Below are 15244 nucleotides of genomic sequence, written 5' to 3' on the forward strand. Positions count from 1 at the left end.
CACCGGTCTGACTCTGTCGCACACACTTGTTACACCTGCATGGCCTCTAACTGATTAGTAACAGGACTCCAAGGGCATTAAAACCTCAGGGACAACTGTCCTTCAAGCAGCTGGATGAAACCAACCTTGAACACTTCTGGCCGAGGGTCTTTCAGCAGCCCTTTCTGAGTGTGTTTCCTGATCCTTAAGAGCTCCACCCCAAAGCCACAGAGGAAGTTGGGGACATAAATCTGGGCTGCTCTTGATTTGGATGACCTTGTTTCGTACGAGATGCTCCTACATCTCATGTCTGCTGGGAGCATCGTATGTGGGTGCCTCAGCCCCACACCCTGGGGTGTGTGCCCATCCTTCCTGGTGACACCTGGATGTAGCTCCTGTCCAAGCTGGCTTGGATTGTAGAGGCTCTTCCTGAGCCACATGTTGCAGCACAGCAAATTCCTTTCATTGCCTCTGCATTGTCTCTATCCCTGCTCAGGTCACTCAGTTGGGGTCACCAGAGACTGTGAGAATGCTTTCCTGCTGAGCCAAAAGAAACCTGCATTGCCCAAGGCCTGCCAGGGAAGCAGTTATCTGGCTGCTGGGATAGATTGGCTGTAGTGCTGGGAGGCTCTTTATTATGCAGACTCATATTGATAATCTTCAATGTGCCAGGTACTTACCCTGAAGGGTTTTTCCATTATGTTTCAGAAACTTTCTCCTGCCTCTGGCAGCCTCTCCAAAAAAGTCAAATTTCAGAGTGGTGCTCAGAGATGATTCAGAAAGCTGAACCTTGTGCACGGCATCAAGGTACTGAATTAAATCGAAGACGTAACATTTGGAGGAAAGTGGTTGGGCACTTGGGCTTTGGATTCAGATAACCTGGACTTAAAACCCAGCTCTGCCACTTGTCATATGGGCTCTTTGATGCTGGGCAAGTTACTTAGCCTTTTAGGCCCACGTTTCCTCATCTGTAAAATGGGGATGGTGATAAGTATATCTACCACATTTTGTTTCCAGGGTTAAATGAAATAAACATGTAAATGTGCCTTGGTAAGCACTCAATAAATGTTACCTATCATCAGCAATATTATTAAAGAATTTGATGATAATAATCACTGACCTTGGAGGCAAGAGATGTGGATTTGAGGCTGAATTTAGCCAGCTCAAAGTAAGTGAGTCATAAACACCTCGGAGGCTTGGTTACCTCAGGGGAAGAATGGGGAATAAAAATACCTGCCCTGGCTCCTGCCTGACTGCTGCTGGGGGCTTCTGATGTGACATCCTTGGGTCACGACAGTCTTTTTCCTCCCTGTGCTTCCTGCACCAATCCAGGAGCTCACCGTGACTTGAGCCATTTCCTGCTTTATCCCCTTTCCCATCCCTGGAGCCCCACTCTTGCCAGTATCATGAAATCCTTTGTCTTCTTGTCCTCCGGCCCTGCCCATGGGACCCCAGCCTCTCCCTGAGGAAGAGCAGTCTCCCTTCATGCCAAGGCTAACAGACCCCTGTACTCCCAGGGGGACACTCTTACTTCCTCAGGGATCCTGTCTCCTTTATCTTTAATTCCTTCCTCTCTGGTGGCTCAACACAGAGCACATTCAGGTTGCTCTCATCTGAAACAACAGCCCCCCCAACCTCAGGTCCTGCTCTACCTACCCTTTCCTGTCTCGCTTTCCTCCACCCCAGTTCCTTCCTTTGGAGTAGATTTACTCCTCAGTCTACTGCAATCTGGCTTCTACTACCACCTTCCCCTCGAAATGACTCTGCTAGTCACCGATCCTTAGTGATGTCCAAATCCATTGGGAATTTTTTTTTCTTGCCTGACTCCAGTAGTGTTTGACAGAAGTTGGACAGACAGGCAGTGAGGAGAGCTGTAAAGTTGAAGACTCCAAACACACACAGGCTGTTAACTGTCCTGGCTCCACCATGTTCGCCTGAAACGTCAATTCCTTCAGCTGCTTAATGGGAATAATAACGGCCACACCTCCCCTTGGTTGTGTAGCACACAGTCTGCCACACCCTACGCAGTGCCCTAAAATGGTGATAAGGTCCAAATCCATAACTTATCCCAGACCTTCAGATCTCTATCTCCTCATCCAGAAGTCCCATAGGCATCACCGACTGTTGGGTTACTTGTCTGGGTACCAGAAGAGTGGGGTGACCCGGGAGGCTCAGGAAGTGGAAGCAGGGCAGGGACGCTTATTCCTGTAGTGATCTAGAGGTTGGATTTCCTAGGAAGTCTCATTTAGGTGTGGTGGGGGAAGCTTGGTGACATGTCCAGTAGGAGAGGGCATGAGACAGAAGGGGTTTCTTGGGAACTGAAGGAACATCTAGATGAGGAGGTGAGACAGGTGTCAGGCCTGCAAAAGTGCCAGGGCAGGGAGGACAGATCCCCTGGGGGAGGGAAAAGGGAGCTTGGAGGAGACCCGAGTTCTCTGGGTGAGGTTTCTGGGGGCATTGGAATGATGACAAACTTGCTCTTTGCAGCAACTCTCATGTCTTTTGTTAATCACCAATGTGAACATTATGGGGAGGTTTCACTAGGTCCCATTTGGGGAAATTAACATAAAACCCTAAGCGATACATCTAACCACCACAATTGCGTGACACAAAACTTAGTCACCAAGTGAACCAGGCTCTGGACTTTTCCCCACTCCCTGAAGCAGACAGAAGCCGAGTTAGAGACTGACTTTGTCAGATACTGCCTCATGCAGGCCCTCCTCCCCACCTCCCAACGTCTTCCCACTAGGGTCCAATAAAAGTTTTCCCAAACTCCCTGTGTCACCCCGAGTTTTTGTGAAGTTTTGTGAAGTCTAAAGGCGGCTACCCTAGCAGGCCTGCAAACGGGATTTGAGGACAGTGACCCACTTCTACACGACCTGTGTGCAGCGTCCTGGGTGTTGGGAGTGGAAGAGGGGGACAGGCCCCTCTGTGGTCCAACGACCTCCAGAAACCCAGGCTCCCCACGGGGCCCAGAGTAACGGGGCTCAGGAAGCACGGAGGGAGCCAGCGGGAAGGCTCACTCTGGTTTGCGGCCTCCCCCAGCGCTGCTTTCCGCCCCCAGCCCCCGCCTCCAGCACATGGCCCGGTCCCCCTGGCCCCCGGGCCTCGGTGGGTGCTGGCGCCTCCCGGCCCTGGAGCCCCCCTCCCCGCCCTGCACCCCGCCCTGCCCACACATCCTGCCGCGCGCTTCCTACCGTGGGCCTCTTCCACTCGATGCCCTGCGTTTTGCTGGAGTAGGGGCCCAACTCCTTGAAGCCCAGGCAATTAGGGATGGCCGGGAAGGAGGGGTCCTGAAAGAGCGTGCCGGCTTCCAGGCACTCGTCCCGCAGCGCCTCGTAGTCCTGGTTGAGGTACTTGATGGCTTTCTCGTGCGAGCCCAGCCCCTCGGCCGCCTCCCGGTCCTTCACCAGTTTGGCCGCGATTCCCGCCATGGTGCTGGTCCCGGGCTGAGAGAGGAGCGAGGATGGGGGCGTCTCGGCTTTCTGCGCAGGTCAGAGGCGCTGGCAGGGCCCGGGCGCGCTGCAACCGGACTGCGGGAGCGGCAGCTGCGGACGATGATTCATCCAGAAGGGGAAATGCTCCTCCGCCCGGGCTGGGTGTGGCCAGGGCCGCTCCCGGCCTGCTCGGCGGCGAGGCCCGGGACGCCGCGAGCCCGGTGCCTGGAGAGCTCCGGCCCGGGACGGCGGCGCGCGACGGCCTGTGGTGCCACCTGCGGGCCGCTCCCGGCATGGCGCGAGGGGGGCGGCGCTGCACAGTCGGCGCCGCGGGGCTCGGCTGTCGTGGCTCAAATCAAAACCCGATTGGCAACTTCCCAGTTTCCGGGGAGGAAGGCTGGGCGAAACCCGAGGCCGGGACAACTGTGCCTATCCAGGAAACACCTTGTGAGTCATGAGGAGATTGGGGAGTGGGGTCAGTAAGACTAGATTCGTTACCATTAATTGGGCCCTACTTTGTGCCAGACACTGTACTAACGGCTCTATATACATTACCTCATTTAATCCTCCCAGCAACTCCTTGAAGAAGGTACCGTTACTGTCCCCATTTTACAGATAAGAAAACTGAGGCTCCGAGACGTTAAATGACCTCTCCTAATGTTGCACAACTAAAAGTCACGAAGTTACACTGTTACTGATCAGCTATAGGATTGCAGATGGAGTTGCCAGATTTGGCAAATAAAAATATAGGATGCCCAGCTAAATTTGAATTTCAGATAAGCAAGGAATAATTTTTTTTTTTTTTGTATAAGCATGTCCCAAATATTGAACAGAATATGCTTATACTAAAAAAAAAATTCCTTGTTTATCTGAAATTCAAATTTAACCGGGAGTGTTGTTTTTCATCTTGCAACCCTAATCAAGGACGTTTCATGGTGCTCTAACTCTGGGGCATCTAGCTTTGCAATGCAGGCCAGCTGGGCCCACATGTGGAGGCTCAGGGTTAGGACGAGGTTCTAAAGCAAGCAACCTGATTCCTTCATTGAACAGACATCTTTCAGCATCATGTTATGTGCGGTAACTGCTGGGGGTGGAGGTGGTGGTATGTCTGTAGTTGAAAGCATAGATGTTGGAGCCAGCCCACCTGGGTTTGAATCCTAGCTCCACTATTAAGCAGCTGTGTGTTGTTCTTGGGCAAGTTATCTAACCTTTCTGTGACTCTGGTTTCTATGGCTCTGGTTTCCCCATTTGGCAAAGGAGAATAATATTAGTTCTGACCTCCTAGGGTTGTTGGGAGAATTCATTGAGTTAGTACTGGTAGATTATTGCTGACAGGGCGACGCAGGAATGAGACACAGACACAAAGCTAAGAATTAAGGGAGCAGGGGGCCCACTTGCATCTCGTACTAAGTGGATGACAATGCAGCCTTGCTCCAGCTATTTATTTCAGAAGATCAGGTGTATATGCTAAAGGTGCTCAGGTGGGGGAGAGCCCACCAAATACTTATGTTTACATCAGGTGCATACAATCTAGGTTTAAGACAATGGTAGTCACAAGACACACATCTTTACAGGGCGCGCCTGCATGGCATTCTATGCAGGCCTGCGGCTCAGCATTCTAAGCCACCACCCCAGATATGCCTCAGGCAACATGAAGACTCAGTTCCCCACATATCCCCCTTTTTATTTTAGCCTCTGGTTAGATCTCTGTCTGCCACTGGGGTTCCGATCTGAGCCGGGCGTGGGAAACAAAGTAGCCACGGGGGCAGGAGACTTCCCTTAAAAAGGCGTGAGGGTTCAGACCCTCACAAAGCTGGGGGGGTGAGGTTCTGTGCCCCACCTCTGTTGGCCCCCAAGTTTTCTCCTGATGGCCCCTCTGCGACTGTGCCTGTCTTAGATTGTTCCTTCCCTGAGGAATCTTACCCGTCTCTGGCTAACCAGCCATCCTCCAGGGCCATACAGGGTGATGTGAGGGAGGGGCAATGCCCCCCAAGAGGGTTAGTTTTGTCTCCTTGACAGCCTATGCCCCGTGGCCTCCATGCCCAACAATGGTTTGGACCCAGGCAGCCAAAATAAGGAGGAGGGAAAACTGAACGAACTGTTGCCTTGTTGCAGCAATGGGGGGTTAGGAATATAAGCCCAATAGGTATAATTTCCAGAATGAGCACATGCCGGAGATATACTCACAGCAATAGCAATAAGAGCCAACATTGCTGCCATCAGGTTAGAACCTGTCATAGGCAGCTTGTCTCGTTGGACTTGTTTTTCAGCATCCTGACATAATTTCTTTATCTGCCCCCAAGTTGGATGTCGGGCTTCCCTAGTTCAGGGTGTTGGCCCGATCCCTGTTGTCTTCAGTGTCAGACCCTGGAACTGCATTACTGGTGGCTCGATGTCCCATAGGAATTTTCTTTTCTTTGCTGGGTTCATGGTATGGCTTCAGTCGTCGGGCTGGTATCCAAAGTGGTGCTTGTCCGTCACCTGGGGAAACACAAGCATAACCTCTTCCCCATGTTAATAAAGTACCCATTGTCCATTCATTAGTTAGCATGTCCTTCCACCATATAGGAGGTGCTTTATGGAAATAATGTTTCAGTGTTGTTTTTTCAGTTGGAAAATGTCGTTCTGCGGCAGTGCCACCCAGTTTTTCATAAAAATTTAGAAAATTTAAAGTAAATAAAGCTTTTGATAATCGTTCATGGGGAGTTCCATCATCCTTTTTGTTTTGTTAACATAGCTTTTAAAGTATGATGGGCAAGCTCAACAATAGCTTGTCCTTGAGGATTATAAGGAATACCCGTGGTATGATGAATGCCCCAAGTCGTAGTAAAAGTAGCAAATTTTGCAGATGTATAGGCAGGGCCATTATCGGTTTTTAAAGCACGGGGCAAGCCCATAGAGGCAAAACAGGCAAAAAGGTGAGTACGAACATGTCGAAATGTTTCACCGGTTTGTGCTGTGGCCCAAAGAAAGCCAGAGTGTGTGTCAATGCTGACATGAACAGTGGCTAAGCGGCCAAAGGAAGGGATATGAGTAACATCCATTTGCCATAAATCATTAGGGGCTAGACCACGAGGGTTAACACCAGGATCCTGCAAAGGTGGAGCAGTAAGCAGTTGACAATTAGGACAGGAAGAAACAATATCTTTCAACACGGGATATCTGAGCTTGGTGAACTTTAGCTTCCACTAATTGTAATTCCTTCTCTGCAGCTGAAGTTAAAGATCTAGGGCTGTTTAATTTAGAATCTCCACAAAGGAGAGAAAATAGGTTGGAGAGCTCATAGTTAGCTATACCTACTTTGGGGCGAAGCCAATTAATATCCCCTAGTAGTTTTTGTAAATCATTTAAGGTGGTAACAGCATCTCTGCGGAGTTGTACTTTTTGGGGTTGAATTGTAAGTCTATTGATACTAGAACCCAAATACTGTAGAGGTAAAGTACGTTGCACTTTGTCAGTAGCAATATGCAATCCTACATTCTGTAAAGCTTTTTGAACAGCATAGAACAAAGCTTCTACTTCAGTCTCCTGAGGTGCAGAGCACAAAATATCATCCATATAATGGATTATATAGGAAAATTTAAATAGACAGGCTGTAAAACCCGGTCGACATAATATTGACATATTGTAGGACTATTTAGCATACCTTGTGGTAAACTTCCACTGATATCGTTTAGAAGGGGTTTTATTGTTAAGGGACAAAATAGTAAAAGCAAATTTTTCCTTGTCTTGATCAGCTAAAGGGATGGAAACGAAACAGTCTTTAATATCAATGACCACTAAAGCCCAGTTTTCAGGAATCATGCTAGGATTGGGGAGCCCAGGTTGTAAAGGTCCCATGGGCTGAATGACAGCATTAACACCTCTTAGGTCAGTTAACATTCTCCATTTTCTTGATTTTTTCTTTATTGGGAACACAGGAGAATTCCAAGGACTAAAAGACTCTTTGATTTGCTGCAAGGATAATTGTTCTTGAACCAATTCATGTAAAGCCTCTAATTTTTCTTTTGTAAGCGGCCACTGCTCTACCCATACTGGTTTTGTTGTCGTCCATACTAATGGGACAGGTTGGGGAGGTGAATGAACAGCGGCCGCCACTAAAAAGGTTTATATCCTAAACCAAATTGTCACATTTTGGTGAGACTTGGGTGGGTGAAGGGGTACCTTGCAAATGTATGCCAAGCCCACAGCTAGGGGCATACCCCATATTTGCCATCATTTTGTGGCTTTGAATACTGTACACTCCACTAGGAGGAGGGATATGTACAGTAGCACCCCATTGTTCAAGTAGGTCTCTGCCCCAAAGATTAAGAGGCAGAGCAGCTACATAAGGTTGTAAAGTGGCCTTCTGTCCCTCAGGGCCAAGGCAAGGCAAAATACGAACACTTTGTATAAGTCCCTGAGGGGAGCCTAGGCCCACAACAGTAATTCATGCCTCTTGCAAAGGCCAATGTCGGGGCCAATGTTGTTGACTAATAATAGAGACGTCTGCACCTGTATCTATAAGCCCAATAAAGCTATGCCCATGAATTGTACGAGTACACATAGGGCGCGGCTCCTGCAGAGCCTCTGTGAGAAAAATTCCTGCCTTTCCTGTGCTACCAAAACTTCCATTTTCCCAATTTTTAGAGGAGGAACCAACAGGTACGTAAGGTAATAATAAGAGTTGAGCAATTTTTTCACCTTTATGGGCAGTCCATGGAATAGAAGAAGACATGACCACCTGAATTTCCCCAGTATAGTTAGAGTCAATGACTCCAGTGTGTACATGAACACCCTTAAGATTGAGAGAACTGCGTCCAAGCAAAAGACCCACCGTCCCTTTAGGTAAGGGGCCGTAATAGCCAGTGGGGACCTTAACAGGATTATTGGGGAGAAGACATACCTCAGCATTGGCAGCGAGGTCTACTGCTGCGCTCCCTTTCTGTGAGGGGCTGGGAGCCCGCCCCGATTGCCGTTTCCCAAAAGGGAGGTGCCGTCCTTATGAAAAGCAGATCGGCACTGGTTAGCCCAGTGTCAACCTTTTTGGCATTTTGGGCACATACCAGGCTACTTTTGTGGAGATTTATTTTTAAAGTGACCACACTCTTTTCTGGTATGACCCACTTTTCCACAGGAAAAGCATTTTCCTGGGAAACGAGAGCCAACTCTCAAATTAGCCATGGCTTGAGCCATCATTTCTGCTTTATAACCTTCAGTCCCAATATCTTGGCATAAATGAATATAGCCAGTAAGATCAGCTTTACCTTTAAATGGGGCAATGGCTCGTTGACAATCTTTATTAGCATTTTCATATGCTAGCAGCTGCAAAATAGTATTGGCAGCCTCTGAATTAGTAATCTGCTGGTGTATTGCCTCTTGGAGCCAGGCAATGAAATCTGGATACGATTCTTTTGGCCCTTGTAAAACCTTTTGAAAGGATTGTGCAGCTTTACCCTTAGCTTCAATTTTGTTCCAAGCTTGCAAACAACAACAGCAAATCTGCTCAATTGCCTGATCATTATAAACAGACTGATTTTCAACAGTGGAATAAACTCCTTGGCCCAGTAATTGATCTAGATTTATATTTACTTTCTGTTGCCGATTATGTGCAGCCTGTCGTTCTGCACGCTCAGTCCACCAAGTCCTAAATTGTAGATATTCTCCTGGGCTAAGGACTGTATGGGCTAATGTGGTCCAATCTATAGGAATTAGACGAGAACCTTCAGCTAAATTTTGCAATATGCCAACTGAAAAAGGGGAATGAACCCCATACGTTTGTACAGCTTTTTTTCAACTCTTTAAGAACTGCAAATGGGACATGCTCATGGAAGTAAGTATAAACTCCATCAGGATAATTAGCGTCTTGTCCAGGAGGCACTTCCTCACGAACCGTAACAGGGAAGGCAACAGGACAACATATGGCCTCTAAATCTCCTTGCCGCCTGGCTTCTGCCAGACCCTGCTGTATGCCAGAGAGGCAGCCAGGTTTAACTGCCGGGGTACAGCTATGTGCAGGAAGAGGCAGCGGAGGAGGCATGGGCCATTCCTCCCAGCAAGGTGCAGAAGGAGGTTTGGGGCATTGACAAGAATAAAAACCTGAGATTTTACTGGATCTTTTTTACCCTTATCATCATCAGAAAGAGGATTGGGACCAGTATTGTCATCAGACTCATATTCTTCCTCCTCATCATCAGTTTTTAAAGTTTTAAGAACAGACTTAATTAAAGACCATGTAGACCAAATAGTAACAGGTAAATCAACTCCTTGCATATGTTTTTGTTTCAGTTCCTTACCTACCCGCTCCCAGTCATGCAGTTCAAGGGAGCCAAGGGTAGGGAACCAAGAGCAGTATTTTTCAATAACCTGTAGCAATTCTAAGATTTGTGACTCCCCCACCTTGACACCGCTGGCCCGCAGCAGCTGCTGTAAGAGGGAAATATAGGAAACATATTTATTGTGTCCTTCAACATTACCCATTACCCTGCTTATAATGCTCGGGGTCGTTCTACAATGGAATGCATACAAACACGGCCGTTACCTCCACCCGAGTTCCAGCGCCGCTGTATCTCCTTCATTCAAGTGATTCTTCTGTCAGGAACCAGGTCCGGTTCTTAAGTCCCTGTTCGGGCACCACTTATTGCTGACAGGGCGATGCAGGAATGAGACACGGACACAAAGCTAAGAATTAAGGGAGCAGGGGGCCCACTTGCATCTCGTGCTAAGTGGAAGACAATGCAGCCTTGCTCCAGCTATTTATTTCAGAAGATCAGGTGTATATGCTAAAGGTGCTCAGGTGGGGGAGAGCCCACCAAATACTTATGTTTACATCAGGTGCATACAATCTAGGTTTAAGACAATGGTAGTCACAAGACACACATCTTTGCAGGGCGGGCCTGCATGGCATTCTATGCAGGCCTGCAGCTCAGCATTCTAAGCCACCACCCCAAATATGCCTCAGGCAACATGGAAGACTCAGTTCCCCACAGTAGATACTTAGAACAGTGCCATGTTAGTAGTTACTATGACTGCCCTGTGGGAGAAAGAGTATGTAATTCTCTCAGTGCACACAGAAAGAAATGGGTATGTGCTAAAGGTGTATGGATTGGAAAAGGTTACTTCCTCTTGGTATAGGGAAGAATTTGTGTTTCACTGGAAAACTGCATTGTCTAGAACTGTGGTTCTAACTGGGGGTAATTTGGGCCCCCCAAACCCACACCAAAGGACATTTGACAATGTCTGGGGACATTTTTGATTGCCATGACTTCATGGTTTGTAGGGGTTGGGATTGCTACTGTTCTTTATTGGGTAGAAGGCAGGATGCTGCTAAACCTTCTACAATGCCCAGAATAGCTCCCCACAACAAAGAATTATTTGATCCAAAATTCTCTGAGGTTGAGAAACTCTGCTCTAGAACACTGTTTTTGAATTATCTTACAACTTTAAGTTGCAGATAAATGTAGCAATGAAAAATAATTCTCCTTTTTAGACATGCAATGAATTCTGTCCAGTGGAGGAACGACCCTCTCCTCTGTGGGAAAAACTACACATTCATTTCAATATTTCTTTATTTCATATACATTTTTAATAGACTTTATTTTTTTAAGTAGTTTTAGGTTTACAGAAAAATTGAGAAGAAAGTACATGGAGTTCCCATATGTCTCCTTGTTTCCACTTTTCCCTATTATCAATATCTTGTATTAGTGTGGTACATTTATTATAATTGATGAACCAATGTTGATACATTATTATTAACTAAAGTCTATTAGGCCATTAACTAAAATTTACATTAGGATTTGCCTTGTATAGTTCCATGGCTTTTGACAAATGCATGTCGTGTATCTGCCATTAAAGTATCATACAGAATGGTTTCACTGCCCTAAAAATGCTCCTGTGCTCCACCTACTCATCCTTCTTCTCCTTCCCCTGAACACTTGGCAACTGTAGATCTTTTTACTATCTTCATATCTTTGTCTTTTCCAGAATGTCATATAGTTAGACCCATTTAGTATATAGCCTTTTCAGATGGGTTCTTTCACTTAACAACATGCATTTAATTTTCCTCCACATCTTTTTGTGGCTTGATAGCTCATTTCCTTTTATTGCCGAATAATATTCTATTGTATGGCTATATCGCAGTTTGTTTATCCATTAACCTTTGGAAGGGCATTGTGCCAGTTTGAATATATTATGTCCCCCAAATGCCATTATCTTTGATGTAATCTTGTGTGGGCAGATGTTATCAGTGTTGATTAGATTGTAATTCTTTGAGTGTTTCTTTAGAATGTGCCCCACCCAGCTGTGGGTGATGACTCTGATTGGATAATTTCCATGGAGGTGTTGCTCCGCCCATTTGGGGTGGGTCTAAGTTGATCAGTGTAGCCATATAAATGAGCTGACGTAACAGAAGGAACAGTGCAGCTGTGAGTGATGTTTTGAAGAAGAGCTACAGCCAAGAGGGACACTTTGAAGAATGCACTGGAACTGAGAGAGGAGCTTCAGCTTACAGAGACATTTTGAAGATGGCCGTTGAAAGCAGACTCTTGCTCCAGAGAAGCTAAGAGAGGACCAATACCCCAAGTGCAACTAAGAGTGACATTTTTGAGGAACTGCAGCCTAGAGAGGAACATCCTGGGAGAAAGCCATTTTGAAACCAGAACCTTGGAGCAGATGCCAGCTACATGCCTTCCCAGCTAACAGAGGTTTTCCAGACACCATTGGCCATCCTCCATTGAAGGTACCCGATTCCTGATGTGTTACCTTGGATACTTTATGGCCTTAAGGCTGTAACTGTGTAACCAAATAAACCCCCTTCATAGAAGCCAATCCATTTCTGGTGTTTTGCATTCCAGCAGCATTAGCAAACTAGAACAGGCATCTTGGTTGCTTCCCATTTTTGGCAATTATGAATAAAGCTGCCATAAACATCCATGTGTAGGTTTTTGTCTGGACATAAGTTTTCAACTCATTTTGATAAATATCTATGAATGCAATTGCTAGATCACATGGTAAGCTTTGTAAGAAAGTGCCTGTTTTCCAAAGTAGATGTACCATTTTGTGTCTCCACCAGCAATCAATGAGAGTTCCTGTTTCTTCACATTCTTGTCAATATCTGGTTGTTGTCAGTGTTCGGGATTTTAGTCATTCTAATAGGTGTGTAGTAGTATGTCGTTGTTTTAATTTGATTCTCTAATGATATATGATGAATGTATCTTCAGATGCTCATTTGCCACTTGTATATCTTCTTTGGTGAGGTGTTTGTTCAAATGTTCTGCCCATTTTTAATTGAGTTGTTTTCTTATTGTTGAGTTTTAAGAGTTCTTTGTATCTTTTTGATACAAGTCCTTTATCAGATATGTGTTTTACAGATATTTTTTCTCAGTCTCTAACTTTTTTTTTTCATTCTCTTAACAGTGTATTTTGCAGAGCAGAAGTTTTTAATTTTATGAAGCCCATCATCAATTTTCTCTTTCTTGAATCATGCTTTTGGTGTTATATCTAAAAAAGGTCATCCCCAAACCCAAGGTCACCTAGATTTTCTCCTATGTTATTTTCCAGAAGTTTTATGGTTTCACATTTTACATTTCGGTCTATAAATCATTGTAAGTTAATTTTTGTTAGAGGTGTAAACTCTGTGTCTAGATTCTTTTTTTTTTTTTGCATATAGATATTCAGTTTTCCAACAACTTTTGCTGAAAAGACTATCATTTCTCCATTGAATTGCTTTTGCTCTCTTGTCAAACCTCAGTTCATGATATTTGTGTGAGTCTATTTCTGGCTTTTTTTTGGGGGGGGGGTCATTGATCTATTTGTCTATTCTTTGACAGTACCATATTGTCTTGATCACTGTAGCTTTATAATAAGTTTTGAAGTCAGTCTCTGACTTTGTTCTTCTTCAGTATTGTGTTGATTATTCTGGGTCTTTTGCCTTCCCATATAAACTTCAGAGTCAGTTTGTTGAAATCCACAAAATAACTTGCTGGGATTTTGATTAGGATTTCATTGACTCTATAGATCAAGTCAGGAAGACTTGACATTTCATAATATTGAATCTTCCTATCCATGAACATGGACTCTCTCTCGATTTATTTAGATTTTCTTTGATTTCTTTCATCAAAGTTTTGTAGTTTTCCTCATGTAGATCTTATACATATTTTGTTAGATTTACACCTAAGTATTTCTTTTACTTTACTTTTTTTTTGTGCTTGTGTTTTTAATTTAATTTTGAATTCCAATTGTTTATTGCTAGTATATAGGAAAACAATTGACTTTTATATATTAACCTGGTATTCTTGCTATAATCACTTATTAGTTCCATGCTCCATATAATTTAAAAAAAATATATTTGACATGATTTTCTTTATCATAGATCTTAGTTGTAGCTGTTCCATTCAGAAATTAGAAAACATCTTTTCATTAAGTTGGGGTTCCCTCCCCTTCCCCCAGTTGGTAGGTTGAAGTGTTATGTACCCCAGAAAAGGCCATGTTCTTTTGGTTCATTCTTGTGAGTGCAGACCTATTGTGGGTGGGACCTTTTGATTAGGGTATTTCAATTGAGATGTGACCTGCCTCATTCAGGGTGGGTCTTGATCCTCTTGTTGGAGTCCATTATGAGAGGATAAAACACATAGAGAAGCTAAGAGATGAAAATAAGAGAAGCTCACAGAGAAGAGCACCAGAGAAGCTGAGAAAGGGAGCCACTGAAGCCAGAAGCTGACAGCAATGAAACCTGGGAGAGAAGGACCAGCAGATGATGCCCTTTGCCTTGCCATGTGACAGAGGAGCCCCAGATGCTGGCAGCCTGTCTTCAGAGTCCAGGCATCCTCCTGTTGATACCTTGAGTTAGACACTTTCCTGGCCTAATAACTATAAATTGTAAGTTAATAAATCCCCAATGTTAAAAGCCAACCCATTTCTGGTAGACTACATTTTGGCAGCTTTACCAAACCAAAACACCAAGCTTAGGGATAGTTTGAGAAAAATGTATTTTATAAAATTTATTATGAAGTTAACTTTTCATTTATACATTTCTAACTTAAGTGTTTGTAAAATTTTTTGCATGGTAAAAATATTCTGTGAATCTTGCCTTCAAAATCTATCTTTTGTTTGAGGAATTGTCTATACATTTAAGTAAAAACACTGTCAACTAATATATCTATATTTCCAAAGTTAGGATAATTGATTATCAACCCAGTATCTGCAACTACTATTCTCATGAACTGAAAACTGCTATTCAAACCACTTTCTAAAATCGGCATTTTTGAATTGCTTTTTTTTTTTTTTTTGATGAGAGTGGCAACAAATAAGGGTGAAATGAATGTATGCAGCATCAAAGCTAATCTGACATACACATGGCTACATAAATATGAAAATACCCCAATCATTTTGACTTCAACTGCAGATTTCTGCCTTCCTTAAATTTTATCAAAATCACAAGAGAACATCTAGGTAATTGGAACATGCAGAGTCTGTATAGTACCTATACTTGTTCACACTAGGGCTCATCATACTACTTGGTGATTACAAGCCAAGCAAGTTATTTAGTATATCCATTTATTTACTGTAAGTAGTCACAGTAGCAAAGGCATTTCTTTTTTTTATAACAGCAGATATTTACCCTTAAGTTCCCTAACATCAAAAGAATAAAGTGGGTTAACATTTCCCTTAGGATACTTTGGCATCACCAGTTTTTAGGGAAATATAATAAGTACTTTAAACCAAATATTGAACTGTTTTAGCAAACTATACTTATGCTAAATGAAGGTTTAGTTTTCTTAATATGTGACAGCCAAAATCCAAACTGTAGAACAATCCTCAGAAAAACTGTAATGTACAACGTTGAATTCCAT

At 44.4% G+C, this 15244-nt stretch overlaps 1 protein-coding gene across 2 annotated transcripts in view; it reads right to left on the reverse strand.

The window, feature by feature from the left end:
* CAPN2 (calpain 2) overlaps positions 1 to 3631 on the reverse strand; it is a 70336-nt gene extending 66705 nt beyond the window's left edge. Inside the window, exon 1 of one of the 2 annotated variants that reach the window (XR_005214819.1) lies at positions 3177 to 3631. Coding sequence is in view for 1 of the 2 variants with exons in the window: in XM_037823137.1 (XP_037679065.1) it covers positions 3177 to 3413 (237 nt within the window). In the remaining variant the exon portion in view is untranslated. The remainder of the gene's footprint in view (positions 1 to 3176) is intronic. The other variant, XM_037823137.1, reaches the window with a different exon arrangement.
* Positions 3632 to 15244: the final 11613 nt, after the last annotated feature.

The sequence above is a fragment of the Choloepus didactylus genome, chromosome 2 (assembly GCF_015220235.1).
Source record: "Choloepus didactylus isolate mChoDid1 chromosome 2, mChoDid1.pri, whole genome shotgun sequence".
NCBI classification, from domain to species: Eukaryota; Metazoa; Chordata; class Mammalia; order Pilosa; family Megalonychidae; genus Choloepus; species Choloepus didactylus.